The 27974-nt window shown below is 41.3% G+C and overlaps 1 protein-coding gene across 1 annotated transcript in view; it reads left to right on the top strand.

Moving 5' to 3' along the window:
* LTK (leukocyte receptor tyrosine kinase) overlaps nt 1-27974 on the top strand; it is a 98554-nt gene that overhangs the window by 34768 nt on the left and 35812 nt on the right. The window contains exons 2-9 of the mRNA XM_065684260.1: nt 8186-8296; nt 12269-12424; nt 13066-13288; nt 19861-20000; nt 21940-22077; nt 22964-23116; nt 25206-25306; nt 27098-27264. Coding sequence (XP_065540332.1) covers nt 8186-8296; nt 12269-12424; nt 13066-13288; nt 19861-20000; nt 21940-22077; nt 22964-23116; nt 25206-25306; nt 27098-27264 — 1189 coding nt within the window. The remainder of the gene's footprint in view (nt 1-8185; nt 8297-12268; nt 12425-13065; nt 13289-19860; nt 20001-21939; nt 22078-22963; nt 23117-25205; nt 25307-27097; nt 27265-27974) is intronic.

Below are 27974 nucleotides of genomic sequence, written 5' to 3'. Positions count from 1 at the left end.
GCTGATGCCAGCCTTATGAAGTTCAACCACGACAAGTGCAAGGTCCTACACCTGGGTCGGAGCAATCCCAGGCACAGGTACAGATTGGGCAGAGAAGAGATTCAGAGCGGCCCTGCAGAGAAGGACTTGGGGGTGCTGGTCAATGAGAAAATGAACATGAGCCAGCTTCAGTGTGCGCTTGCAGCCCAGAAAGCCAACCGTATCCTGGGCTGCATCAAAAGGAGCGTGACCAGCAGGTAGAAGGAGGTGATGCTGCCCCTCTACTCTGTTCTCATGAGACCTCACCTGGAGCATTGTGTGCAGTTCTGGTTTCCTCAACATAAAAAGGACATGGAACTGTTGGAAAAAGTCCAGAGGAGGCCACGAGGATGATCGGGGGACTGGAGCACCTCCCATATGATGACAGGCTGAAGCAGATGGGGCTGTTCAGCCTGGAGAAGAGAAGGCTGCGTGGGGACCTCCTAGCAGCCTTCCAGTACCTGAAGGGGGCCTATAGGGATGCTGGAGAGGGACTCTTCATCAGGGACTGTAGCAACGGGACAAGGGGTAACGGGTTAAAACTTAAACAGGGGAAGTTTAGATTGGATATAAGGAGGAAATTCTTTCCTGTTAGGGTGCTGAGGCACTGGAATGGGTTGCCAAGGGAGGCTGTGAGTGCTCCATCCCTGGCAGTGTTCAAGGCCAGGTTGGACGAAGCCTTGTGTGGGATGGTTTAGTGTGAGGTGCCCCTGCCTATGGCAGGGGGGTTGGAACTAGAAGATCTTAAGGCCCTTTCTAACTCTAAGTGTTCTATGATTCTCTGAGTATGCAGCCTACAAAGCATTGGAGAAGACAAAGAACGGTTGGACAGTATGATTCAGAAAACTCCATTATCCAGGGAAGGAATGGGCCACTATGTGACTGAATAGAGAAAGTGAGGAAATGAGAGACAAAGCAGCATTCTGTGTGAGCAGGGGCAGCCAGGAAGCCAGCATGCTGTGAGCAGCAGGAAAGAGGACTGTACAAATTTTGTACAACAGTAAATGTCTGGTCATTCTGTATTCATGGAAACTGCAGATGATCTTTGGCAATCCAAGTGAATATTATAACAGGGAGTTGCTTAGTGCCTGGTTCTGAAAAGCTCTTAGATTGATCCACTTACCACCCTTCAAGCGACATCCTTGTCAGCAGACAGCAGGTGGTTCAGAAGGTGATGTTGTGTCTCTTGTGGGTGGGGTACCAGGTAGGATTGCAACAGCTGAGTAGGTTCTCTGAAGTGAATAAACCAGGAGCTACCAAGGATAGTCTATATGTAACTGACTGAGTTTAGTTTTGCAGAGTATAATTAATTTAGTTATTAGATTGGATACAAGGAGGAAATTCTTTCCTGTGAGGGTGGTGAGGCACTGGAATCGGTTGCCCAGGGAGGTTGTGAGTGCTCCATCCCTGGCGGTGTTCAATTCCAGGTTGGATGAAGCCTTGGGTGAGATGGTTTAGTGTGAGGTATCCCTGCCTATGGCAGGGGGATTGGAACTGGATGATCTTGAGGTCCTTTCCAACCCTAACTATTCTATGATTTTATGATTTTATAAATTTTAATATTTTCAAATGATGCCAAAGAAGAAGGGCATGCAAGGTATGTTCTTAGATGCCATTCATGTTCTGCACATAAAATAGTACAGAAAGTTAAAAAAAAAGTCTGTAAGTATTCTGCTAGCCAGATATGTTTTATAAGACTTGGGTCTATGAAATGCATGTCTATATTCTTTGGGGAAAAGAGGCTTTATGGTTTGACTGGCCTCCAGCTCACTGGAGGGGAAAAACCTCCTAGACTTGTTAGGTTAGACTTGTTTGAATGCTGTTATATTAGAAGCCAAGGAAAATGATAGAAAAGCAAGGACTAAAAATGATTTGCTTAGCAGAGAGTCAAAGTGTAAAGAATAGAATTAATCAAGGCACCAAGGACTGAAAGAGGAGTTCATTATCTGCTTACTCCCAATGTGATGAGGCTGGCTAATAAACAAGTCGCAATGGAATGGAATTACTAATTTCTAAACATGTATACCGATAAACTAGCATTTCTCAGACTAGGAAAGAGGTTTCCTGTAATTAGAATCAAAAGACAGAAGTAGGTTGGGAACAGCATCACATGGCAAAAATGGCATTTCCTCTTTCCGCAACCATTGGACCAAATGATCTTGAAGGCCAAAAGATCAATTAATACTTAAAATAAATGTTGATGTGTTTGCTGATGTCAAATCCAACTAAAGACCTGGATGCAGTACTAGCTAGCCTGTTGTGTGTATGTGTGTATGTGAAGCCTTCAATACAAGTGGCATATCAGAGGTTTCATTCTGCCAGCAGGAGAACATCTTTGCAAACTTTGAATAGATGGCAATATTTGTATGCAAATCATCATATCACAGATGGGGATATTGTCTTAGCCCTATTCTCAAGCAAATCAAGAATTGAGGGAAGAACTGAGCTCAGAACTAATTGCAGATGGTATACAAGTGAAAGTGATTGTGGCTTGAATACACATTTCTTTGAAACAGAGTAAAATCTGAAGTGGTCTGATATGTGCTGTAGCCTAGATATTCAAAGAAATGGACTTTAGTGACTAAATAACACCTGAAAGTTTAGAACAATGTCACACTAACTCAGTTGAAAAAAAGGCTGTGGATAGAAAAATTGAGATACTAATTGGGCCATTTGTGTAAATGGCTAGAAAGCCACAAATATATAGCTGAAAGAGGTGACTATGCTGGTATAAAAAATAACGAAAAAAGTACATTGCTTTCAGCAAAAGGAAGTTGAAAAGTCACAAGTTTAACAATAGATGAAGAAAGCAAAAGAAATGAAGAAGAAACCAGCAACAGAGTTAAGATGCCTAAGGAAATTTTCCAAGCACATTAGTAGCGAAATCACCTTGGCAAGGATACGAATCTGTCATAGACATGTGTGGTAGCTTTATCAATAATACACACAAAAAGAATAATAATAATAAATATTTCTCTTCTAGGAAAAACACTCCAAACAATTGTTTCTCTGCTGTCACATAGAAGTGACAAACATGTTGTGAAAAAGCCGTTGTTAAAATGCAGTTTGTAAAACAACTGGTCAAGACAGCTTGTGTTCAAGAATTCTGTAGGAGCTAGCTAAGGAGCTTTAGAAGACATCCATGTTGAATTTTTCAGTGAGTGCTGGGATGCTGAAGAGATTCTGGAGAACCGAAAGAATCTTCATGTTGCATTAGTATTAAAAAAGGGTAAATGGAACATGTTGTATTTAATGATGCACTGATTTAATCTCTATACTTGTGAATAAGAATGCTTGATAATACAAAGATTGCTACTTAACATCAACCTGAGTAAAAATATCAGAATACTCAATATAGGATCGAAGAACTAGAAAAGTATTTATAATTACATGTCAATTTAAAAGGCTTATTTGGAAAGACTTCTTGTTACAGTGTCATTTTTGATGAGTTTACTAATTTGACAAAAGTCGGTGGATGTAGGACATTCCAACATCAGTCACATACTTAACAGTTAACTCTTGATATGGACTTCGGTGCATGCCTAAGGTGGTACAAATCACATGTACATTTAAAACAAAAGTATAAATGGAAGTCACTGTCGATTAACTCTGCCTGTTAGTTTCCTGTACGTTCTGAGCTATGGGCTATTTAACAGCTTTATCAGTAAATGGTACAGAGGGTGGGAATACCTGTTCTGAAAATAACTATGACAGAGAGAAACTTGGTGTCGTGGTGAATGATGAACTAAGAGGATTTATTTTGGCCAAAATGACTGATGAGACTGTTTTCTGCATAAACGGGTTGATCTCAGGAGGAAGCAGAATGGCCATTCTGTGTTGCATGGCATTAGTGTATGCTGATGTCTGCCTCTCAGCAACGATCCTGAAAAACTGGAGAGGGCTCTAAGTAGTTTCTGAAGTATCACATAATAAGGTAAGCTTCAGCAATACTGCATTTTGTCATGTTGCTCCCCTTTTTGACCATTTGTTACTTACAGTCTATCTGTCCAGAGTACATAAAGGGTGATGAAGTAAGCACGGGATATGTGAATGAACCAACTAATGAGCAAAGAATAAGAGTTTAATAGTAAGCAGCAGGAGATCACAGTGACATTTTCAAGGTGAAAGGTTAATAACTTAAAGCTGTAAATACTCATGAAGTAGAGGGATATTTTATTGAGCAGAAAGGCGAAGGTTTAGGAGTAATTGAAAAATACTAGGATTTGTAGTAGACAAAAAGTCATCATCTTGCCTAGCCTGACTTTCTGGCAGTCAGATCTATTAGTCTATACATTAGGCTATCTTCTCAGAGAAACAGTGAGAAATACCGATTTACTATTTTGGTACTGGATGGGGAAAACACTAGAAAATGCTCTAAAGGAAACTCCTATTTGGGCAAGAAGATGGCTTGTCTGACCTGGAATTGATTTCCCATCATGAGTTCTGTAAGTATTTTCTGTAATTTTCTTCTCTTCTGCAAAGTAACTTCAGGATTCAGGAAAAATTTCAGTCCTGCAGATGTCTGAACGCTTTTTTCTGTAAGACAGTGAAAGAAATGGAATTACCTTCTGAGTGCTGGAGGCTTCTGATTTTATTGTGCTCGAGAACAGAAGTGCTGTGCTGTTTAAAAGATCTCATATTTTTGTTGTGACAGTTGAATACATTCACTGTTTCTTCCTGATCATTCTATATTCCATAATGGCAGACTTAGCTGGATCTCCTTTCTCTCGGTCTTTTATTTCTTTTCACTTAAATGATTGCCCTTTGGTGGTCAAGACAGAGAAATCATGTAGTTGATAAGCAATAGTCTTTATTGTCTGTTTAATGATTAAATGCTTGTCGTACAAGAATTACATATACGCATGTGTGAGAGGATGTGATATGGAATTATTGGAAGCATCTCTGGAGTTTCCAATTTCAAAAGAAAGTGAAGAAGAGTTTCTCTTTAGTGCCTGCACTAGATTTTTCAGTTTAATCAGAGAAGTTGAAGGAGTGAGAGAGAAAAATAACTGAGATATAAAGTAAGAGTGTAGCCTGCAGTGTTACAAAATCACTGCACAGACCTCATGCGTGGATTTGTCATACTGTAAGTCCTCTTCTGCTTAACCATCAGAAATTCTTTGCTATGAGAAAATGAATGAATGGGGACATATTCCTGCGGGTGTGTATGAGCAAATTCCTTGCCTATCACTGTGTCTAGGGTCTTCTGTCTATTTTGCCTCTCAGTGACCTCAGCTGTAATAACTGCCTTTCCTTCCCCTCATAGGCCCAGCTGAGTAAGTGGCATCTTCCTAGAGGAAATGAATAGGGTTGATACCAAGCACTTGAACGAACCTTCTTTGCTTTTTGCCAAAATTGAATAGGACATTGCTGACAGGGTGGATAATGTAATTAGTAGATCAAGTTTCATGTGGTGCTCTTTGTGACAATGCAGTAAGTTTTAATATACCTTAATACCAGACCAGCAAACTTCATAGACATGTATTTCAACAGTACTGAAAAACTTTTGTACCATTTTTTGTCTCAGTCGTCACCAATGACAATGGTTTCTTACAGTTTTTTCCACACTAAAGCAATAATATAAAGTTTCAAGTAGCTTAGTTCATGGTAGTCTGCCACTGGAACTTGTGTTCCTTAATGAGAAAGAGGAGGAAAATCCCAAAGGTGTTTATGCAAGTGGGGGAGGGGGGACAGTGCAGGTCAAATAGTTTTATTAAGTTTTAGATTTATCAGGAGAAATGTCTCTAGCAGAATTCCTGCCATGACTGCACGAAGTTTTGTGGGTCCCATGATATTCAAGCTATTTCCAAAATACATGAGCAGCTTGGAGTGTGTGAGGAGATGAGTGGGCGGAACAGACTTTACAGAATGCCCTGAGGGAAGTAAATACTGAAGCTACAGCAGTGCTTAACAAAGATCAGGAGATACAGAACTGAGCAACGTTTCATCAAACACAGAGCATAAGTTGGGAGGAACAAACTCAAGTTGTCAAAAGGTCTTGTTCCCTTTCCACAGCAGAATTTCTTTCAATATGGTGAGATAGTTGTGTGTGCAATATGTGATTGATTTTTTAGCATGGATTTTTCATAAGGCAAGCCTTTCATATAAGACTGGACAAACTTTGGGCAGCCAAGTGCCACAATAAGAACTCACATGCTTCTTGAAGATTTTATACCATGATCGAAGATAGCTTACTTAACAGATGATTGTCAGTGTCATATACAGTGCAGAATCAGCTCTTTCAACATTAATATCCCTACATATTTGAACACAGAGGCAGGAAAAAAATGTAATGTTTGGCAATCGGTCTGTGGGTGCCACAGGTCTGTCATCAGTACAGCAGGTGTCTGCTGCAGCGTGATGCTCTTCCGTTCTGAAGTTATCTTATCCTTAGAACCCCATGAGGACTGATGGCTGTCTTTAGTCCTATAATAAAAGATGGACGGATATAGAATTCTCATGCTATGAAACCTTTCACAGCATTTTCCTCACTGTGTAATGCATGTTGTCATATATTAAAATGGAAATTGTTTTAGCAGTTCAAAATCAGTCTACATACTGCTGAAAAACTAAAAGCAGTGGTAAGTTTGGAAAAGTTAAACTTGAAAAAGTAAGTTTTAGGTTTGGGGTACTTTTTTTGTTTTCTTTCTAGATCCTTCTGTATGTCTTCATAATATTACTGTTCAGATGACTTCTGCTGACCACATCTTAGCTGTTTGTTACCAATGGCATGTATATATGGCTTTGTCTCAACTGCAATTCATGTGAATAAAATTCCTATCTCCTCTGACATGATTTCACACTTTTATGTTGCTGAATTCATAACCATCGTGGCTGAGGTTTGGAAGCAGTTTATTTTGCATCTCAGTCTTTGAACACCTTTAGAAAACAAGCATATTTGTTTTAGTCAACTTATTTATGATTCCTAGAAAGGAAGCAACCAGGGACAATCTTAAATAAAGATCACTGTGTGCTTAGTTTGGGACTTGTGTGTTTTCATATGCACAGGTTAAATAAATAAAAAAGCCATTGCTGGGATGAGTTGTTCCAAAGAGAATTCAGAAGGGACTGAATGTTCTCTTGTCAGAAGTACCACATTGGATAATGATTTTGGTAAACTTGTTTTACTTTGAATAATTGATCCAGAAGAACAGCTCTGTTTAAAACCAGCTAATCTGAACATGCTGGATTTACTCTTCATGGTGGTGAAGTAGAAAATAATTTCTATAGCCTTTTATATCTTCTGAGATTTTACTTGTTGGGGATTTTTCCCTGCACAACCAAACTTTACATGAGGACTCTAGGATTTTAATAAAAAGGCACAAATGAGTATGTATTGGTGCCATACTTGTGGTCAAATATCACAGGTACCAATGAAGATTTTTATAGATATGTGACAAAAGGATCCCTGAAATAGAGCGGTGCAGAGGGATTAATAGGATAGGTACTGGAGAGAGTACATATTACTAGGTATCAGATACAGGAAAGTTACCTGATTCCTTTGAAAATCCCAGACTTCATGCCTGGTAATAAGAACAAAATCTGTTCCCTAAATGGTTGCAGTGGTGCAAAGGTTTCATTAGTGTTAGTTTCAGGTGGGGTGTTCTTGTGTGGTGAAGATGAGCATTTATGCAGGTCCTCCCAAAAGATTGCTGTTAAACCCATGCCATGTACTGATAACATATGTTTTAAAGTTGAATTCTTCTTCTAATCACAGAATGGTTTGGGTCAGAATGGGCCTTTGAAGATGACCTAGTCCACCCTCCTTGCCGTGGGCAGGGACCAGGTTGCTCAAAGCTTCGTCCAACCTGAATGCTTTAGAGATGTAGTTATGGGCAAGCAGCTAGATGTACTGTTATTGCAACATGGTCACTACTAGACTATACAGTGTCCCTTCAAAGGTTATATGCTGGTAAAAATGGGAATGGATAAAGAATAGTAAAGAACCAATTATTAAGTAAAATATTTTGTTGTAGTTATGTTCCTGGGAAGTGGTAGGGCTATTCTGGAACATCATCAGGAGGATACTGCGCCAGTACACCGTAATGAGGGTGAGTGTAATATAACAGGGCTTTGTTCAATATATGTTCATGCTTAATAATATGTGAGCATATAGTTTTGTATAGAAACATCAAACTCATCCCCTGTTCTTTTTGTTTCATTATAGTTGTCTCCTGTTCTGGGTCACATGAAGAAAACTCTTCTTCAGCAAATCCACCTCAGAAGCTCCCCCTGATAAAAAGTACGATGGTTTCATTGCATCAGCCTTCAAAACCAGGTACTACAATTCTTCTTGTTCACATCCTCCTTATTCCTGCTTCAGAATTTAGGTGCAAGATAGATGCTGGCAGTCACAAGGACCCTTTCCACGTTAACATCAGGAAGAACTTCTTTACTGTAAGAGTGACAGAGCACTGGAACAGGTTGCCCAGGGGGGTTGTGGAGTCTCCTACACTGGAGATATTCAAGGCCCGCCTGGACAAGTTCCTGTGTGATGTACTGTAGGTTGCCCTGCTCTTGCAGGGGGGTTGGACTAGATGATCTTTTGAGGTCCCTTCCAACCCTTGGGATTCTGGGATTCTGTGATTCTGTGAAAGCTGTGTTACTAGATTTCTGACTGAAAGTGGAGCAATGACTCAGAAAGGCCAGTGTAACCATAAGGGAATCCCTTGCTTCCTTATTAAGAAAAAAACCCAAAACAAAATAAACCAAAAAAAGAACACAGCAGGGGAAAAAATAAGGAAAAAAAGGAAAGGAAAAAATAATCTTCATCAGCACAGTGAAATCCACCATATTGAGGGCTGGGAGTTCATGAAATACAAGCTAATGAGTGGAGGTACCTTCTAGCAACTATAGAAAAAATTACATTTCTTGATAATGAATGAAAGTTTTTTTCAACAGTAATTTTCTTTTTCTAGGCATTGTAAAAGCTCAGTGAGCTGGAAAAAAAATGCTTGTGAGATAGGTAGGATGAGTTTGGTCTTACTGTGATATCAGCAGCTCAGAAGTCTGTTGGCCACCTTTGTCACAAGTGTGTGTTGCTGGCTCATGGTCAGCTTGTCCTTCTCTTCAGAGCTGTTTGCCAGCCAGTAACCCCCTAGTATGTATTGGTGCCAGGGGATATTCCTTCTGAGGATCAGGACCTGGCATTACCTTCTGATAAACTTCAGAAGGTTCATGTCAGCCCAGTATCCAGCCTCTCCAGGTTCCTTCGAATGGCAGCACAGCCATCTGGTGTGTCAGCTACTCCTCCCAGGTTTGTAACCTCTGTGGGCTTGCTGAGGATGCAGTCTTCCCCGTTGTCCAGGTCATTAATGAAGATGCTAAATAGTAGAGATAGGCCTGTGCGTGGTAGAAAAGTCACATATGTTCCTCACAGGAGGTGGCAAGGTGACCTAGCCTTGTGAGAGAGGAGTTCCTTATAGTGACATCTTGCAGATGTTATCTAATACTTTAAATTGTGTTTCTCTTTTCTGACATACACTGGACTGTCTATGAGTTTTCTTCAGTCTAAGCTTCTTCAGAGCACTTTTGTAACATCTTAAGATATGTTCTTTGCTGACTGTAGTAATACAGATATATTTCTCTATTTTACTTTTTTCATTTCTGTCATATTTTGCTTTTCTATGGACCTGTGCTTGAAGTTTTCCAGGTTCATAGGTGCTAGACAAAGCTGGATAGGAAGCATCTGTTACGTGGCATGCATTTGTGTTGGAGGTTGCAGCTTTTGGTATTCTTTTTCACTGTAACCATGAGTGCACCCAGTTCTTTTGTTCAGGGATTTATGCTAAACAACAGCTTCTTGTTGATCAGTATTTCCATTGCAACGCAATACATGATCTGTCACCAGAAAGCTCAGAGTCCTTTTTTTATCAGATGTCAGCAACTCCTCTGATCTCTTTCAGATATCCCAGGCATTGTGATCCTGCCAGGCCTCAGGTTGTGGCAGATAGGCTTTATACAGCCCAGAGAGTATGGGAATTAGGTGCTTTTGAAAGAGAATATTGTGTTCACTTATCTGAGCTGCAAACTGCTTGATTATGTGAGGCATGTTCAAAGGGTTAAGTCTGTATTGGTACAGTCATTGCTACTGCAAGTGGAGGTACTGAGAAGATCTGTTGAAATTATTTTGTCATAAATATTAGTTTCAAGTAACCATCTGAAAAAAAAAAAGGCATTTTTTCTTTTCTGAGCTCTCACTTTGCTCTCTTGCACTGCTGTGCTGTTGGGAGAGAAATCACTTTCTGGGTTTTATGACCAGCTAGATTTTTGCATGATAAAAATATTACTACTGCTGGCAATAAGTCTGTGAATACTAAGCTAACTCATCAAACTTTCATAGATTTGAAACAGGATAGCAAGTCTGTATCAGGACTCTGCTTTGTCTCACACAGGCACGGAATTTCCGAACTATTGAGATCCCTAAAGCTGTTTTACTGGATCATCAAACCTCAGCACAGACATCTTTCCCTAGATCCATCAGTCAGGAGAGTGGCTGGTGTCCTCCTTCCTGTGCTCTGCTGGAAGCTGTCATTGCATACACACATTAGAAGCAATTTGCCAGTCCATCCTTTTATGGCTTGCATTTGAAAATGAAGGGCTGAACACTGCAGCAGACCTTTGCTGAGCTTTATGGATTTGATGAGGTGGGCTGAGAAGTTATTGAGGTGGCTGGTCCTGGTGGCAGTGTGAAAGGCAGCAATCTCCATCAGCAAGTACGCCAGAAAGGGCTGGAGAGCTTGTAGCGGAATTGAAGGAGGATATGTGTTGGGGTGGGAGTTAACAGCCTGTCCCAAGCCACAGCAACGTGCATCTCTGTAACATCTGCGTTTCTCTTACCCCTGCATGCTGGGTGGTGTTTCATCAAAATGTAGTTAAAACTAACTTTAAAAATTAAGAAAACTGGTCTGCTTTGGTTGGAAAGATTCTTCCGTTTCTTCTGCTTTGGGAATTTTAATGTATAGTTTTCTGGAGGCTCTTACCTGCCCCATCTGCGTTGCACTTAATTGCACAGGTTACACCTTCATATAGCCCGACCTTAATTCTGTTCTTGATACCTGTCTTTTCTCCTCCCCAGGAACAGGGATACCAAAGGGATAACATTACGTCATGTTTGCAAGGTCTGAACACCCTCTGAAATCAGAATTCCAAATGCAAATGTTTAGTCTCTTATTTTGGGTTCAAATGGGTTCAAACCTAAACAGGGGAAGTTCAGGATAGATATAAAGAAGTTCTTTACTGTGAGGGTGGTGAGGCACTGGAATGGGTTGCCCAAAGAACTGGTAAATGCTCCATCCCTGGCAGTGTTCAAGGCCAGGTTGGACACAGCCTTGGGTGACATGGTTTAGTGTGAGGCATCCCAGCCCATGGCAGGGTGGTTGGAACTGGATGATGCTAAGGTCCTTTCCAACCCTAACTATTCTATGATTCTATGATTTCTCATATAGCCTGGGGGTCCTCCAGTTATTACTGTAATATTATTATTACTACTGAAAATAAATATCATGCAAGTTAATATCAGCTTACAATATCTATTCAGTCCCCCTCTGTGTGGGAGAGGTTTTGCAGCTAACATCCCTTCAGGGAGTTTATATTAGGTTGATGAGAGAACAGTGAATTACTTCTTGTCTGGTTTATAATATGCTGATTATGAAAAATTCTGGCCAGGTTGATGTAGTGTTCTCAGTGCTGTGAACAGACTCTGGGTTTTGTTAAGAGGGTGTTCCTGTCCATCCTGCAGGAGGAAAAAAGAGCTGCTTAAAATAAATAAATACATACATACATAATATGTAAAGTTTGCATTGCTCAATTGTTCTGCTTGAGACTCTGTCAAGCTCTTTCTGTTGCTGAGAGAGGGTTGACTTTCATTTGTTTCTCTCTGCCACAATGCTAAATCCGTGCAGTTCTGATGTCCTTTCTGCACTCAGTATTATTCTCATTCAGGTTTTTATGTACACGTGGCCTAGACCTTCCACTGATGTAAATTCACTGTTGATACAGATAAGAGGAAGCTGATTTACACCTGCCAAGAATGTGCAGGGCTTTTTTTATTCTGTCATGATCTTCACCCACCCTGGGAGAGACTTTGTTGTAATTGCAAAAGACAAACTTCCCTTTTTCCCTTCAACTCTTCCATTTCTGGGAAGAGAAAGCTCCCATTCCCTGTACATCTGCTCATTCACGTGCCTGCATTACCCCTGCCCCTTGAAATGGGGAAGGCCTCCATGAAACCTTTGGTTTCTTGTAACAGAAATCTCTTGCAACATCGGCTCAAGCTGTTCATGGGTGACGTCTACAGACAGTTTTGGAAAACCAGACTGGGTGTTATCTTCAGTTGGTGTCCTGGTGTCCCAGGAGAGGCAGCAGCAGCTTCTGGAAAACAGCTCCTCCTATGGAGATGTGGAAGGTAGGCAGAGTTATAGCTCTCCTCAAATGGCCATCCCCTTTCTCCCACCACTGATACTAGCTGTGGATGGCAGCAACAGAAGCCATTAGGCTGAGGCCTTGGGCACATATCACTGACAATACTGCCATATGCTGGCGCTGGTGCACAGCTCGTAAGGGTGCTGCCAGTGCCCAAGAGTCATTAAGAGCCATATAATCTATTTATACTGCCTAAGTTGTGTATGTATGGACCCTGTAAATAACCCAGCCCCTTTATATACTTGTTTTGTACCTCCCTGTTTTAGGATAAGCTACTTTGACTTATGGAGGCTGGATTCCTCTTAGGAAGCTCCATCCTTTACAAGCCAGGGCTTGGCTCCATATGTCTGCTGTCTGACTTGCAAAGTCTTTAGTTTTTGTTTTGTTGAACATGGCTTCATGCTGCTTTGTTTGGTTTCTTCTCATTCCTTCTATCACATCTTTACTTATTTCTCTCATTTTCACTTTATTCTCCTTTCTCTACTTTCTGTTATTTGGGCATTTGTGCATAGTCCTTGCCTTTCTTCTCATGATTCCTTTCTTTAAACTCCATATGTATTTTCCTCTTATTATCTCTCTTCCACTCACAGTGTGTGTCTCTTCTTTATTTTTTTTAACTCACAGGGGACATTTTCATCCTGAACACCAGTAGGCTCCCAGATAGATGTGAGTTCAGCCTGCATAGCCCCATCCTGCCTGGGAGCTTGGACTCTTGCTTGCTGGAGCTGGCCATATGTTCACAGGATGCTGTTCCTCTCCTCCAGAGGTTCACAGCCGAAATCAGATATGTGGAGACAAACAAGAATACCATAATTGCTCTAAGAGTTGGCCATGAGGAGGATGCCGGGTAAGACAATCCATTTGCAGCTGTTTACACTTTTAATTGCAGGGTAGAGTGAAGTCCCTCCAGGCCAACGTTTATCAGTGTCTTCTCCCTTCCTGAGATCATTGCTGCAGAAAATGAAGGTAGAACTGATAGAACTGAAGTATGCAGCTTCCTGATGGGATGTCTGTTACAGATCCAGCTTGTGTGTGTCCCCTTTGCAAAGAACACACTTGCTTAGGACTCACTCTTTTTCCCTTGCATTTGGAAGAGTCAAGAGTGGCTGACTCTCTCACTGATGCTAGGACCATAGCTGTAAAATGCACTCAGTCTGAAGACTGCCTTGGCAATATTGAAAAATACTCAAGGGGTCACATTTGTTACAAGGGTCACATTTCTCAGTCTGAGGTAGGATTAACTACCTGTTTTGTAATTTCCTCCTTCCGACTGCTAAGTTCAGGAGCATTCTCTTTTGCTTCACTTCTAATATTCAGAGAAGAGAAAAACAGAGGCTAGGGGTGAGAAGAGGTGAATACAAAAAAAGAAAGTGCAGCAACCCTGGATCTTGTCCTGTATTCTACCCTGTTTGATCTTCCCAGTGGTTCACTTTTTCATTCCTGTGTGTAGCAGGATGCAGTGAGTAGGAGAAATAGGCGAAAGGAATGAATCACAACAGGAAAAAAGGAGAAAAGTCCACGTGTCATCTGATTTTGCCATTTTCCATGTGCTTGTTTTTCCTTTGCTTCAGTCTGCCTTGTAAGAACCTGGGTCAGACACACAGCAGAGCTTTTTATTTCCATCACCTGACTGACTCCCATGGAGAACTTAAGCAATGGATCCCAGTTCTTGTTTTCTTTGAATTCTTTGGCACTCCCCAGGCTGCCATGGAAATCTGTAGCCAAGACTCCTGGTCAGCCAAAGATAGCAGAGTTTGACTAAAACATAGTATTTATTTTCCTTCAGATCCCTCTCCTGCTTTTAGTTATTGCTCACTTCCTTCCTGGCTGCTCCTTCCCCTTCTTGTGGGATCAGTTTCCAATGTTCTTTTTTACCTGTAACTGCCCTTGCTGCTTTGAGTATCTGACAAGCCACTTTAACTGCACCCACAGCTCCATTCCCCTGTATAAACTCATAAAATACCCTTTGGATATACTTAGCTGTCCAAACTGAGCTTTGATCACAACCACTGCAGCATCTCTGGAATGAATCATAGATGCTGTTTAACAGTTTATTTGAGCATTGCAAAAATAATTTTACATGAAATCAAGATAATTATCTCTCCAAGAGTGATGGTATTTAGATTTATTAGAATGGAATAGGCTTTACTGGAAGCTGGCATAGATACTGGTATTATGTTTTCTTTATTGAGTGAAATGAAGCACTGGTAAGCTCAGAGGGTTTAGTATTAAGGTTTTAAAGATGGAAGGCAACTGAGTCCCATTTTAAATGAAGTTAGAAAGAATAGTAGATAGACAAAACAGAGTTAGGAACCGTGTTAGGTCAAATACCCTTCCTTTCGCCCCTCATTACACGGAAACTCTTTAAAATCTCTGCACAATTCCAGAAAAATGTGAGTGTGAAGGTGGACAAACTGTTTCTAAAACAGCTTCTACTAGGCAGGTAGTCTGAAATGAGCATTCTTTCCATGATTAAGATTTTGACAACACTGGTTGTTGAGATATCGTCCTGAATTGTTCCTGCTTTCCAGGGGCTTTCCATAGGGAGTGGAATTTCTGCAAGCTTTTTTGTGGTAACCAAAGATTGCTACACAATTTAGAGCAGAACAAGGAGGACAATGAGTAAATGACCTTGAGATATATGCCTGTGTGTAGTACGTAGTTTAACCATTGACAGTTACTGCCAAGGAATTGTCTTGAGATCAGAGTAGAAGCTTAGATACAGAAAAAAGGCTAGGTGACACTTGTTCAGATAACCAGGCACTCCATAAAATCCTGTGCCAGTCCCTTTTGTCACCCCTCCATTCCAGGACCAACCTACACCTTCATAAATTCCAGCTGCACCAGACCACTTCAATGAACTCTTCTCTTTCTGGCCCTAGAAATATTCTCCTGATAGTGTTTTCTCATTCAGGATCCATCAGAAACACCGTTCCCAAAAGCTTTTATGTAGGTCATGCATGACAGAAGGTTACTGTCCACCTCACTAACTACTAGGATTTACCATAAAATTGAAGCAGTGGTGATGAAGCTACCACTCATTTTTTTTGCATAAATACCCTAGTGAAAGAGCAAAGGCACAGGTGGACCTTCAGAGACTATATCCTGTGAACAAGTAGCGCACAGTCACAGTATTTCTTGTTACATATACCATACCTATAGGTTGTGGGTATTCTGAGTTACTAGCATTAGAGAGAGAACCACTGAGGGAGTGAGGTGCTTGAAATTCTTTATATGTACAAAAATACATAAAATTACATTTCTCATTGTCTCAGTAGAGCTCAAACATCAAAGCCTATAGTTTTCCTTGCAAGTCCAAGCCTTCACCTGGGAGTTGGCTCAGAAAGCTGTCTTCACTTTCTCAGGGTTACAGTTATAGTGCTTGTACAGGTCACATCTGATCTCTCTTTTACTATTTTGCTTATCCCACCTTTTCCATCTTTACCATACAGATGCAGAAACAGTCACAGCTGCAAATTCTTCTTAGCCCACTGTGCTTTTGTTTTGAATGGTTTCACATGCTTGTGTTTGGTTTTGGCCACAATTATTTCAGTTTTGTCAGCTGAAACTGTTTCAGTAATTCTGTTTCTTTCAACTCTTAAGTACTCACACTTTAATGAATATAAAAAAGCACCACTTGGGGCAGAGATAATCCTTTCCCTTTTCACAGTCAGTAAGCCAAGTTGATTTTGTTCTGTTTTCTTGCTGAAATATAAGGCACTGGCCATGATAGTCTTGGCAGGTTAAAAAGCAAAAGGTTCACAGCCATGTGCACACGTAGGTTTTTCAGTTAGCTAGCCTCACAAAATAATATTGCTCAATTTTTTGTGTCTTCCCCCTTTTGGGGAGGAGACAATGGTACTAGAATGCCCTGCCAGCTTCTGAGACATATGTAGAACCTTACCATCTTTGACACTTCTATTAATGTGGTTGTTTTCATCCACAAAAATTATTTGACTTCTGCTATCATACATTGAAACATTGCCATGTAGTTAATCTGAACATCTAGAAACACGCATGGTCTTTTGGGTTTCATAAATTAGGTGTCCAACGACATAAGCCTTTGAAAGGGAGCAGTGTGGTAAGCATCCTCAGAAAATGCCTAATACATACTGACAATAGTGACCACCATTTCGATTAAAAACCTGGATGTTGATGAAGACTTGCAGGCAACAACTTCCTGTATGTAGAAAAGTAATGTAAAGTTTCTAATTTGTACATTCACTGGTTGAGCCTAGAAGCAGTTAACATATTGCAGAAATACCTTTGTGCAATAACCCATGCAGTGAGTCCCCCTAATCCCAAACAGGTTTCAGCTTTCCTGTTCAGCTTTATTGAATTTTTCACTCTTAATGAAGAAATTGTTGTTCTTAATATTAAACGTCTTTGTGAAAATTAATCATCAGTTACAGTTGGATATGGGAAGGCATGGCATAGAAGGGATTGGTAAGGAGGGGGAGGAAAACTTTGGCTCAGCAGAGGAGATAAAGAGGCTAATGAAAATCAGAAGTTGAAATTATAGGTTTGCAGGGTGAATCTTGAATTCTTTTGCCTTAAGCATCAGGTTGCTTGTAACTCCAAACTTTCTATCCATGCAAATATCTCAATTATGTCAGAGTGATAGCCCTTCCATACACACAGATCAATTTTAACATCTCTATTTAGAAGAATAGTAATATTACCTCGTTACTTGAGATCTGGTTTGACATATAATCAATAGTAAAGGTATTGCCGAACTTGGCTGATGCAGTGATCCATCTTCTCTAAATCGACAGTGGGCTCCATTCCGGATTCCATTAAGGAAATTAAATTGGCTTTGACTAGCCCCCATTTGGATAGTGGGAACAAGCAAAGAAGGTGTAACTATTTACAGCACTAGAAATCTAGCTGCAGTTGTCTCTTGTGAGGCTTTCTCTGAAGGGGAATACCTTGATGATGATGAGACTCCATACACTGAAGTATTCTGGGTGATGTAAAGCTACTTGTCATTTTTACAGTCTCTGAATGCTTGCCAGCTTTTGCTGTGGTATTATAAATGCATCCAAGTTTCAGTGCTGCAGATACTTTAGTGCAGAAATAAATGTTTTGCAGGACCTTAGGGCTCTGACTCAGAAGAGCTGGCAGTTCACAGTAGTGTTTTAAGGTAGCAGCCTGGCTCTTCTATCAGATGCCACAGTTCTTCCAGCAGAGATGGCAGAATGGACAGTGTGTCTTTCTCAGTTGTGACGTTTCAGAGGTTGGTTTATTGAGTTACATCACCGGTGGTTTTAATTTATTTTGATACCCCAGGCTTTTAATGGCAAGTTCTAACATGTCTGGCTCATAAACCATGTAGGATTACGGTGCAGCAGCTGAACTAGTCATTGTTTTCAGCATGGGGCAGTAATCTCTTTAGTTGCCACTAAATACAGCTAATACTTGTTGTGAATCAGAGGCTGTGTGCTACCAGTTCCTGCACTCAGGAGTGTGATAATGCTAGTGATACTGTGATGTCTCAGTTCCAGGGGTGGGTTGGAACAGGGAGGCACTCAAACTATGTCTCAGTGCTCAGAAGATCTAGTATGCTCAATAGGTAAAATCAAAAGATTTAAAGACTGACATTCAGTGGATCATTGAACCAATTTGATTGAGACCCATTGATTTTTGTGGCCAACAGGATGCAACGGAATGATGAACAAAGCTGTGTCATGTAGCATAAGTGATTCAGTTCTATGTCACAGCTAAATGGCCTCAGACATCATGCCACAGTGTGGCGGGGGGGCTATATTTATAACTGTAGTTATAAGTGCTGGACATTCCTGAAGCTGAAAGCAAAGCAGTCGTTCTCCTTTGGTAGGTAGTAGCAATGGTGCAGTTGCAGTTCAGGGCTAGATATTTCTAAACCTGAATTAAATTATATTGAACTATTGAATGTGATATGATGGGACAAGAAAGAGGAGAAACAGGGTCATGTAGGCTCATCTTGATAAGAGGAGCTCAACTTCAGATGAGTTTAGGGTGTCTGTGGGTATTTATGTGTCCATACAATGGTGAGAGTGGAAGATGGGGGGATGCCATAGAAGGGAGAGTCAAAAACTCACACCAGAAAAAGGTATGTAATTGGTTTGTGGAGGGAAGAATGAGTTACCTAACTAATCGGTGACAAGCAAAAGCAGAGAGTATGATAAAAGATTAATGTTATTTTGGGTTTTTTGCAACTTGCAAATTAGGTGGTCTGTGATTTTTGTATAGTGTCCAGTAGAGATATGTTTGCTGTCCAGGTGTTGCCTTCTAATGTGTTTCTGGTGCAGGACAGGGGCTAGATGATCACTTCATGGCAGGTGAAGGCATTTCCCAAATGAAAATATAATAATAGGAGCAGAGCCTGAGCAACACATCTTAACACTGGCACTGACTCAGAGTCACTCATCCACGGTGCCCCCAGCAGCTTCAGCAGCATGCAGGGGATGGGTAAATGTGTTTGTGTCTGGTACTCTTTCCAGAAAAGAGTTAAGAGCAAGTATCCTTGCTACAATCCCTTTACAAAATAACAACATGCACTTTCAGCTGTATTTTATTTTCTCCTTAACGTGAGGTGGGACAGTTTTTAAAATAAAAACAAAATAGATTTTTTAAAATCCTGCTGTATTTTTTTGATGACACCTGGATACCCTGACTCCCATCAGACTGATTTGAGTGAGCTACTCTGGAAATTGCCATTTGATACCTTTCTGATGCCTAACAACCATCTTTAAAATTAGAGTGCCTGGGACCATGTCTTTCTCTGCACTGCCACAAGTGCAGCACAGTTGAGAAACCTTTGCTGTCTAGGGGCTATGGGATTTGTTCTGTAGTGAAATGTAAATTGTCAGACAATCTACATTTTCTGCGACACCACATCTCTTCTTCCCCTTGCTTTGTGGGTGCACTTTAGCTTGTTAAACTGAGAAATTAGGTCGAGAAAGCATAGAAAGGGGTTCTTACACTTGACATAACCAAGAAGCATTCAGACATTTACTTCCAGTAGGTACAATGTCAGTGTTAGTTTGAAGAGATTCAGAGACTTGTACAGCTGCTTGATTGATCTGTGCTTGCAAGAGCAAAGACAATGCAACCATATGTGTGGAAGGCACATGCAGGGGTGTGTCCAAAACTGGTGATCATTTAAGTCCCATTTTAATTTAATCATTTGGAATAGTTGCACCTTTTCATCGTTAGTGATAGGATCTGCAGCAAAGATAACTGAAATGAACTTGTTAGGCTGAACTTCACTTGGTTTATATTAACATCCTTTTGTTATGCTGGGATTCACATTCACCAATCTATTCCCCATGTGGATGCTGTTACTGCTATTTGGTAAACTGCACAATCTTTATGCTAGAGATTCCATGGATTCCAGTGTGCTGTGTGTATGTCTGATAGCTCTTTGTGGTCTTCCAGGATGAAATGGAAATACCTGATGGCCCAGATTGGCCGTATAGAAAGACCTTTTGAAATCACCTTGCTGTATTCAAACTGTGGAACACAAGAGGTTGGAGTATTGGCAGTGGGCTCCTTGCAACTCAGGAACTGCTTTCATGGTATGTTGCAATACAGTCAGGTTTGGAATAACCAAATGCAATCAGAAAAGAGAACAGCATCCTCACCAAAATTGAAGAATGTGATCTGGGACTTGATCAGATGTGTTTTAATGAAAGCTGAGTCTCCTTTTGGATTTCTGGCAATGCTTACCTGTCAAGGGTCACATTTGCATGTTTTATGTGTGTGCATGCATATATACTGACTCCAAAAGCAAGATTGAAGCTCAGAATTACAGAAGTGATTTTAAAGTGATCATCTCTGCTTTTCAGCTTTGCTTTGCTTCATCTTTGTATGAGAAAACAACAGGGTTTATGTTGCATCCAGCAACAGGGATGGAAAAATGTCTTTGCCTAGATTGTTTTAACATTAACATTTCTTTATTAAATAAAGAACAAAAGATACCGTATGTCACCAAAAGCCTTTTCCATACTGGAGCTCTATCTTTCAAATCTATAAGGGAAAGAAGCATTCATCTGCTGCGCATGGAATCTCTTTGCTACTGCCAGAACTTCTGTCTAAAATTAAAATAATTGGAGTGTAAATGTTTCCTCCAAAGGACTGAGCACTCATCTCAGAAATCCTCAGTTTTACCTGGCATTTACAGTCTTGTTGTGCGTGCCATGCAAATGATCCTCAATAGCTGTGCAGAACCTTGCTAATGTCATTTAAGCTTCTTGGAAGTACAAGAGTCTGTTGGCACAGGCAGCCCTGCAGGTTGGAGACATAATCATCTTCACTTCCTGGTTTTCATGTCTTAATGTAATGCTATTGCCTGGTTTGCAGACACTGTAGAAATAGCTTGGAACGAAATGTAAAAAGCTTCAAATGAAAAAAAAGTATATTGGTTTCACAGAGCTGTTTCATAATGTATCATGAAACTGGGTTTGATCATATTAGAGTTTTAATTTTATTGCAGTCATTAATCTTTATATTACATTTTTAATCTAATGGGGCTTTGACAGTTGTGGAGTCTTGAGGGGATGTATATGGTCTGAAGCACTGTGCTAAACACTCAGCCCCTAAATAGGCTGATGCGTGTAGGCAGGACAATACAGTGCCATGAAGAAATACTACTTCAGACTACTTTTTCATGTTTTCCAGAGCAGTAATAATCCCAGTGGAACTTCTTGCAGAGGTCTGCTAAAGGGAAGCAGGTCCAGAAGATGAAAACCTGCAGGTCCATAACAGACCCATGCACATTCACATCCACAGGACAGGCTGGGAGCATTGAGTTATGCTTTTTGGAAATATCAGACTTAAAATTGTGTTCAGCCTCATTGCAGCATACTTGTGCAATCAGTCATTTGCTCCTAATAGCTGACTAGACTGGCTGGGATGCATGATTAAAGCTCTGCATAGTGAGCCCAACTTGCTGGAGAAGCAGCTATCTTCATGGGCTGGCACAGAAATGTGTCAGCAGCACAAATGTTAGTTAAGCCTGAATCTTAATAGGGCATAGCAATGTGTCTGTCTTGACTGGAGCTAAGTGTGTATCTCTGCTTCCAGCAGCAGTGTCATGCAGCATACCAGAGCTGCCTGGCAGGAGCATAGTGATGTGTGTAGAGCTGAGGAGCACATCATGATAGGAAACTGCAAGATCCTTCATAACAATAAAACCCCACCAAAACCAAAACAGCCAACACACACAAACACCCCCCCCCCAAAAAAAAAAAAAGAATAGTGATTATCTAAAGATAGCACAAACACAGCAGAAGACAGTGCATGAGAAAGGAGCAATAAGTTTGGGCTCCATGAGAGCTGAGGTGACCTACAGGAATGTCATGCTGGGATAGAAACCTACATGGTAAAGAGCAGAAGTGAGTATTGTTTATCACTGAAAGAATCCTGTCTGAGGTCCTTCATGTGAAGGCTGATGCATGTGGAGGGTCATAGACTTCTGCCAATGCATCTCTGGGCTTCCCTCTCTTTTTCCTTTAGATAAAAAGAACCAAGATCACTCTATATATGACAAAGTCTCCACCTTCCCCTGCCTTCCTGGAGGCTGTGTCAGTCACCTACAGATCTGTGAATTCATCAGTGATTGCCCTGCCAAAGAACGGGAAGGAGTGTGGTGTGGTGAGTATGTGGCATGGCACCTTGTGGGAACCCTCCTCCCTTTAGGGGAAATTTAGAATGAAATCTCTGGATTAATTCAGTATTTTGCCTCCTTAATTAACTTTGCCTATTTACATTAATTGGATACCAAGATTTACTTTGAAAAGTCACCCTATATAGGATAAAATGGATTTGGATTGTTTGGCTTGTATTCTATGATTCTAGGATTTTTAAATACTGCACTAAGGAGCTCAGTGACCTGCCTTGCATAGTTGCTGCTGCTGCAGAGAAAAGCAAAACCTTATTTACATGCCTGCAGCTGGGTGAGAAATTCCCTCTGGACCCAAGGTCTGAACCTTTCTTCAGTGGAAGCTGCTGATCATCTTTCTAGTGCCAGCCACCAACATAGTATTAAATCTGTTCCTCCAAGATCCCTGTTCGGAGTTCTTGCACATCATGATGGAGAAAACCACTGACTCATTGTATGTGGTGCTAAGAAACAACATTTAGCTTTGTTGTAAGTACAGTGGCAGAAATCTGCTTGATTGGCCCTCCTTTACGTAAACACAGAAAATTTTGTGGTGGCTGAAGTTTTATATGCAGCAAGGCCTTTCCAAGTACATGGCAGTGATTTATGGTTCTTTACATTGTGGGAGCTGCAGTTTTACACAGTATCTATTGCAGGATGGAACTGCAAAATCTCAAATATCTTCAGAAGCCAAGTGTTGGCTTTCTGATGGTGATTCTGGAAATAAACAAATGACACCTACTAATATTTTGATATGGAAAACTGCATAGTATAGGTTGGGTAGCTTAGCCACAGTCAGTTTTGATGTTTGCTGCTGTTTGTGTTCTTCCATAATCACGTTTCTCCTGTTTTCCTGCTTTTTCTTATTCACCATTGTAGACAGTCTCCCAGAGGGCTCACATTGCTCTTTCGAAGAGGGTCCATGTGGCTGGACACTGAATGAAACTGCAGCATCTCCTTGGTCTATTCGGGGTTTTACTGAAGTGATTCAAGATGACTCGTCTGTAGGGTCTACCTTACAAGCCACTGCTGGTAGGTTCTTTGTAGTTCTCTGGGTGTGTGTATATACAATAGCCTTGAACTTACGGTTTAAAATTGGTTTAAAGTTTTTGGCATCACTGACAAATGAACTTTTAGCATCGGTATTATGTATGACAACTTTAAATGTCGAAAGAGGTGATCCTGCCCCTCTACTCTGCTCTTGTGAGACCTCACCTGGAGCATTGTGTGCAGTTCTGGTGTCCTCAACATAAAAAGGACATGGAACTGTTGGAACAAGTCCAGAGGAGGGCCATGAGGATGATCAGGGGACTGGAGCACCTTCTGTATGAAGACAGGCTGAGGAAGTTGGGGCTGTTCAGCCTGGAGAAGAGAAGGCTGCATGGAGACCTCCTAGCAGCCTTCCAGTACCTGAAGGGGGCCTATAGGGATGCTGGGGAGGGACTCTTCGTCAGGGACTGTAGTGACAGGACAAGGGGTAACGGGTTAAAACTTAAACAGGGGAAGTTTAGATTGGATATAAGGAGGAAATTCTTTCCTGTTAGGGTGCCCCTCAATTCAAGAAGGACAGGGAATTGCTTGAAGGAGTCCAGCGCAGAGCCACAAAGATGATTAAGGGAGTGGAACATCTCCCTTATGAGGAGAGGCTGAGGGAGCTGGGTCTCTTTAGCTTGGAGAAGAGGAGACTGAGGGGTGACCTCATCAATGTTTACAAATATGTAAAGGGTAGGTGTCAGGATGATGGAGCTAGGCTTTTTTCAGTGATATCCAGTGATAGGACAAGGGGCAATGGGTGTAAACTGGAGCATAGGAAGTTCCACGTTAACATCAGGAAGAACTTCTTTACTGTAAGAGTGACAGAGCACTGGAACAGGTTGCCCAGGGGGGTTGTGGAGTCTCCTACACTGGAGATATTCAAGGCCCGCCTGGACAAGTTTCTGTGTGATGTACTGTAGGTTACCCTGCTCTTGCAGGGGGGTTGGACTAGATGATCTTTTTAGGTCCCTTCCAACCCTTGGGATTCTGTGATTCTGTGATTCTGTGGTGAGGCACTGGAATGGGTTGCCCAGGGAGGCTGTGAATGCTCCATCCCTGGCAGTGTTCAAGGCCAGGTTGGATGAAGCCTTGGGTGGGATGGTTTAGTGTGAGGTGTCCCTGCCTATGGCAGGGAGGTTGGAACTAGATGATCTTGAGGTCCTTTCCAACCCTAACTATTCTATGATTCTATGATTCTATGTAGCTAAAATAAACTTTTGAACATGATTCAAAATTTTATATAAAACAAGTTCTTGCAACAAAGTTAACACAAAACTATTGGAGACTATTACTCTCCTTCACTTTAAAAAACATACAATTAATTCTCTTTTCTGTCTGTATACTTCTTCCTTCCTTCCTCTTATGAGCAATGCAATTGCAGAATACTTCACCAGCAACACAATAGCTGCTGCATTACAAAGTACAAATTGCCCAACAGAACTGCCAGTGGGTTAGGAAAAGCATCACATGTAAGCATATCCCAGGACCAAGTGATTATACAAATTATGTGCCATAGAATGCCACAATAAAAAAAAGTCAGATAATTCCCAGAACTGTCAGCTTAGTAAATAAGAAGGACAGAGGCCAGTCCCTCACATCTTCAGGTTGATAGTCAGACCAGTTAGCACAGATGAGTCTTGTCTCACAGCTCCCTGTCAAAATAAAGATGTCCATATGAGTGTCCTGTTTGTCTCTCAAGAGCTTGCATAAACTACCCCTGGGAGCAAAGACTACAAATAAGCTCTTAGAGCCCAGTGGTTGTCTCTGCAAGAGTCAGTGATGCTTGTGGTGTAAGAATTAGGGCTGATTAGTAGTTCACAGTAGTTTGGTGTGAGCTCCTGTATAGGAAGATACTTGTGTGATGCCTGAAGTTTATGCAGTCATGTTCCAGGAAAGGGTTTGGAATGTTGTCTGTGCTACTGAAATCTACCAGAGTACTTATTATATCCTCACTAACAGATCTACTCTCAAGATGTGCTTGTCTTCATACTTACATTGTGCTTCAGCACAATGATGTTAAATTATTTCAAGAGAGTATAAAAAGGGGCAAAGCATCATCTTGTCTTTTCTGGTTCCTTTTTCACAGGACACTTCCTCTACCTGCGAGCAAATAGCCATCAGACGAGTGGTATGGCCAAGGCTTACAGTGCCAGCTTGCCAGCCAGTATTGCCACTGAAGACTACCAGGTATATCACTGTGTGTTAGCACCTATACGGAGTTAATCTGTAGGCACTGTTCGCACAATTAGCCCAATCTCCTGTGCCTCTGCACACTCTACAAAACACTGGGAAGCAGAAGAGTTGGCTATACTGCCTAGCTAGCTACTTGTGGAAAACTGGTAAGGAGACATGAGGTGTATCCCCAGTAAGTAAAAGCAGGAGTCCCAAATCAACTCCTCAGTATGGAGAACTCCCCAGCCTAACTGTACCAATTATTCCTCTGAAGGGTACCCAGCACCTGAATTGTGTGGCATGGCCTTGGTTCATAGAAAAGGGAGTTGGCTGTCTAAGCTGTTGAGCCATTCAGTGTATAAATACTGCTGAGACTTCTCTTCATAAGTTCTGCAATACTTTCTCAGGAGTTAACAAACTTAAGTTTCCCTGAGAGCAGGAGTGTGAAGTTAGTAGGCACTACATTTTCCAGGAATAGTTGAAGGGTATAAACTTCTGTTCACATTCTTCAGGAATTTCGAAAGGTGAGGGCAACCTGGCATGAATAAACTCATATAACCTGCCTTCAGCCCAAATCTTTATACACAATAAGTGGAGCTTGGAGATGCTGTAATTAAAAATATTCAATAATATATTCATAACACTTAGGGAAATTAAGCTGCAAGTTTGAGCTGGAGTCCAGGCCTGCCAGGGGAAAAGAGAAAGCTTTGATGCCTCCTAATTAGAACTGGCAAGAGAAATAGAGTGCACGTGCCAAAAACGTAACTTCAGCATTTGTGTTCATTTATAAATCCAGGTCAAGTTGGCTGGGTAGTTTCAACAAAATAAAATGCGTTTGGAGCTAGGTTCACAAACCCAGGAAGAGGAGAAGCAGTAACTGTTGGTTATGGTGTACAGGTCACAGAAGATCTGGACCTATTCTCTCCTCCACCAACAAGGATTTGGATCCATCTTTCGGCAGCAAGGAACTTCCTGTGGTTGTTCTTTGCAGCACTTGCACGAGTGCACTCCCTTTCCTGCTGGTGCTCTCCATAATATAAAGAGCAGCTGAGTGCTCAAAGCAGTTGCTCCAAAAAAAGAGGAAAGAACCCTGCTTCAAGATATTCTTTGGGCTGGTGATCAGGTTGCTTACCTGTCATGTGGGTGTTACAGTCCAGACTTGGAGCAAATATATGGATTGAGGTTTTCTGCCTCTAGAGATAGCCTAATTCCTCATTTCAAGGGCATTTGGGGCAGTGCAGGTCTCCCATGAAGAGTGCCTTATATAGGGCCTGGATGCAACACATTAGCCTGGGTGGTTACAGCGGCAATCCTCTTTTGAAATCTAAAGATTTAAACAGTGATTCAAACCCATTCACAGGATTTTTTAAGCTGGTGAAAACATTGAAGAGGAATGCAGTTAGGGTTGGTTTTCTGCAATAACCTCTCTAGTGGAAGCATTTAGTGATAAAGCAGGTCTGAAGTTTAAGCCTGTGCTCTTCTGCTTTACTACTTTCTGTTCCTGAAGGAGATAACAAGGAAACCAATACTCTTTCACTCAGATGGTGTCTGAGGCCGTGGATATTGTTGTCAGTGGCTGGAGAATAGCTGCCCAACAGGAGTGTCGGTCAGGGTCCTCACAAAGAAAATTCTGTGCTAGAACAGTGATGAGCCATACACAAGCAATGAGGGTCTGAGCGGTGTGCCTGATTAAACAATTTGACCCAGGATCAAAGGTTCGGTGTCTCAAATCCCCAGGGAAAGAGAAGTGAGTAACTTTCCCTTTTTATCACAGAATACCTTTCTTTTCTTCTTCCTCTATTACAGATCCAATTCTCAGTTCATGTTTTTGGCAGCTACAATGGTACCATCTCCTTCTCTGTCAGGGAAGAGATAAAAGGAGCTCCAGTCATCTTGCCCATGTGGGAAAGGGCAGGGAGCTGGAGTGACCACTGGTTTCTTATCACCTTACCAATGCCAGTGCTTCAGAATCGGTAAGAGTTCCACCAGCAGCATCCAGTTAGTAAATTGTTACCGTCTTTGTTGTGAAGCATCACCTTCATTCTTGCCTTCTTCCAGGGTCATTTCTACTAAAAAAAAAAACCCACAGTAGTACTGCAATTCTGCTTGCTGAGGAAGTATTCTCCCATACACGCATATCTTTGTGCCTGTACACAGCCTAGCTACAACTGAGGAAAACCTGGTCTTTGTGCTCCCAGGACACGGGCTCCATCTCAGGCCTCTTGCCTTGTTCCTTCCATGCTCTGCTCCTTCTGTCCCATCTCACCAGCATCTGTGAGCATTCAGAGCCTTTCTTCCTTGTTTTCCTATACATGATCTCTCCTAACTCCCATTTGTGAAAGCGTTTTATCCTTCTGTTTCTCTCCATAGATCCCAGCCCCAAACCCCCTACACACTAAGTCCAAGCTCTCCTGCTGTAAAGTTTCCAGGGAGCTCCACAACCTCTTCAAAAAGTGTATTCATTAATTTGGAAAGGCAGTCCTTGCTTCATGAAGCTGAAGCAGGACCTGACACAATTCATACAGTGTTGTCATGGAAAGTACCATTTAACCCTAGAATTGAAGATATGCAGGGAAGAGGAGACTGTGGGATTTAAAACAAACAAACAAACAAACTACCAGGCATGGAATAGTCAGGGATTTAAAATTTGCGATGATTTTTTACTAAAATTTGAATAGATTCT

The sequence above is a fragment of the Lathamus discolor genome, chromosome 6 (assembly GCF_037157495.1).
Source record: "Lathamus discolor isolate bLatDis1 chromosome 6, bLatDis1.hap1, whole genome shotgun sequence".
NCBI lineage: Eukaryota > Metazoa > Chordata > Aves > Psittaciformes > Psittacidae > Lathamus > Lathamus discolor.
This window is presented reverse-complemented; position numbering and strand designations above follow the sequence as displayed.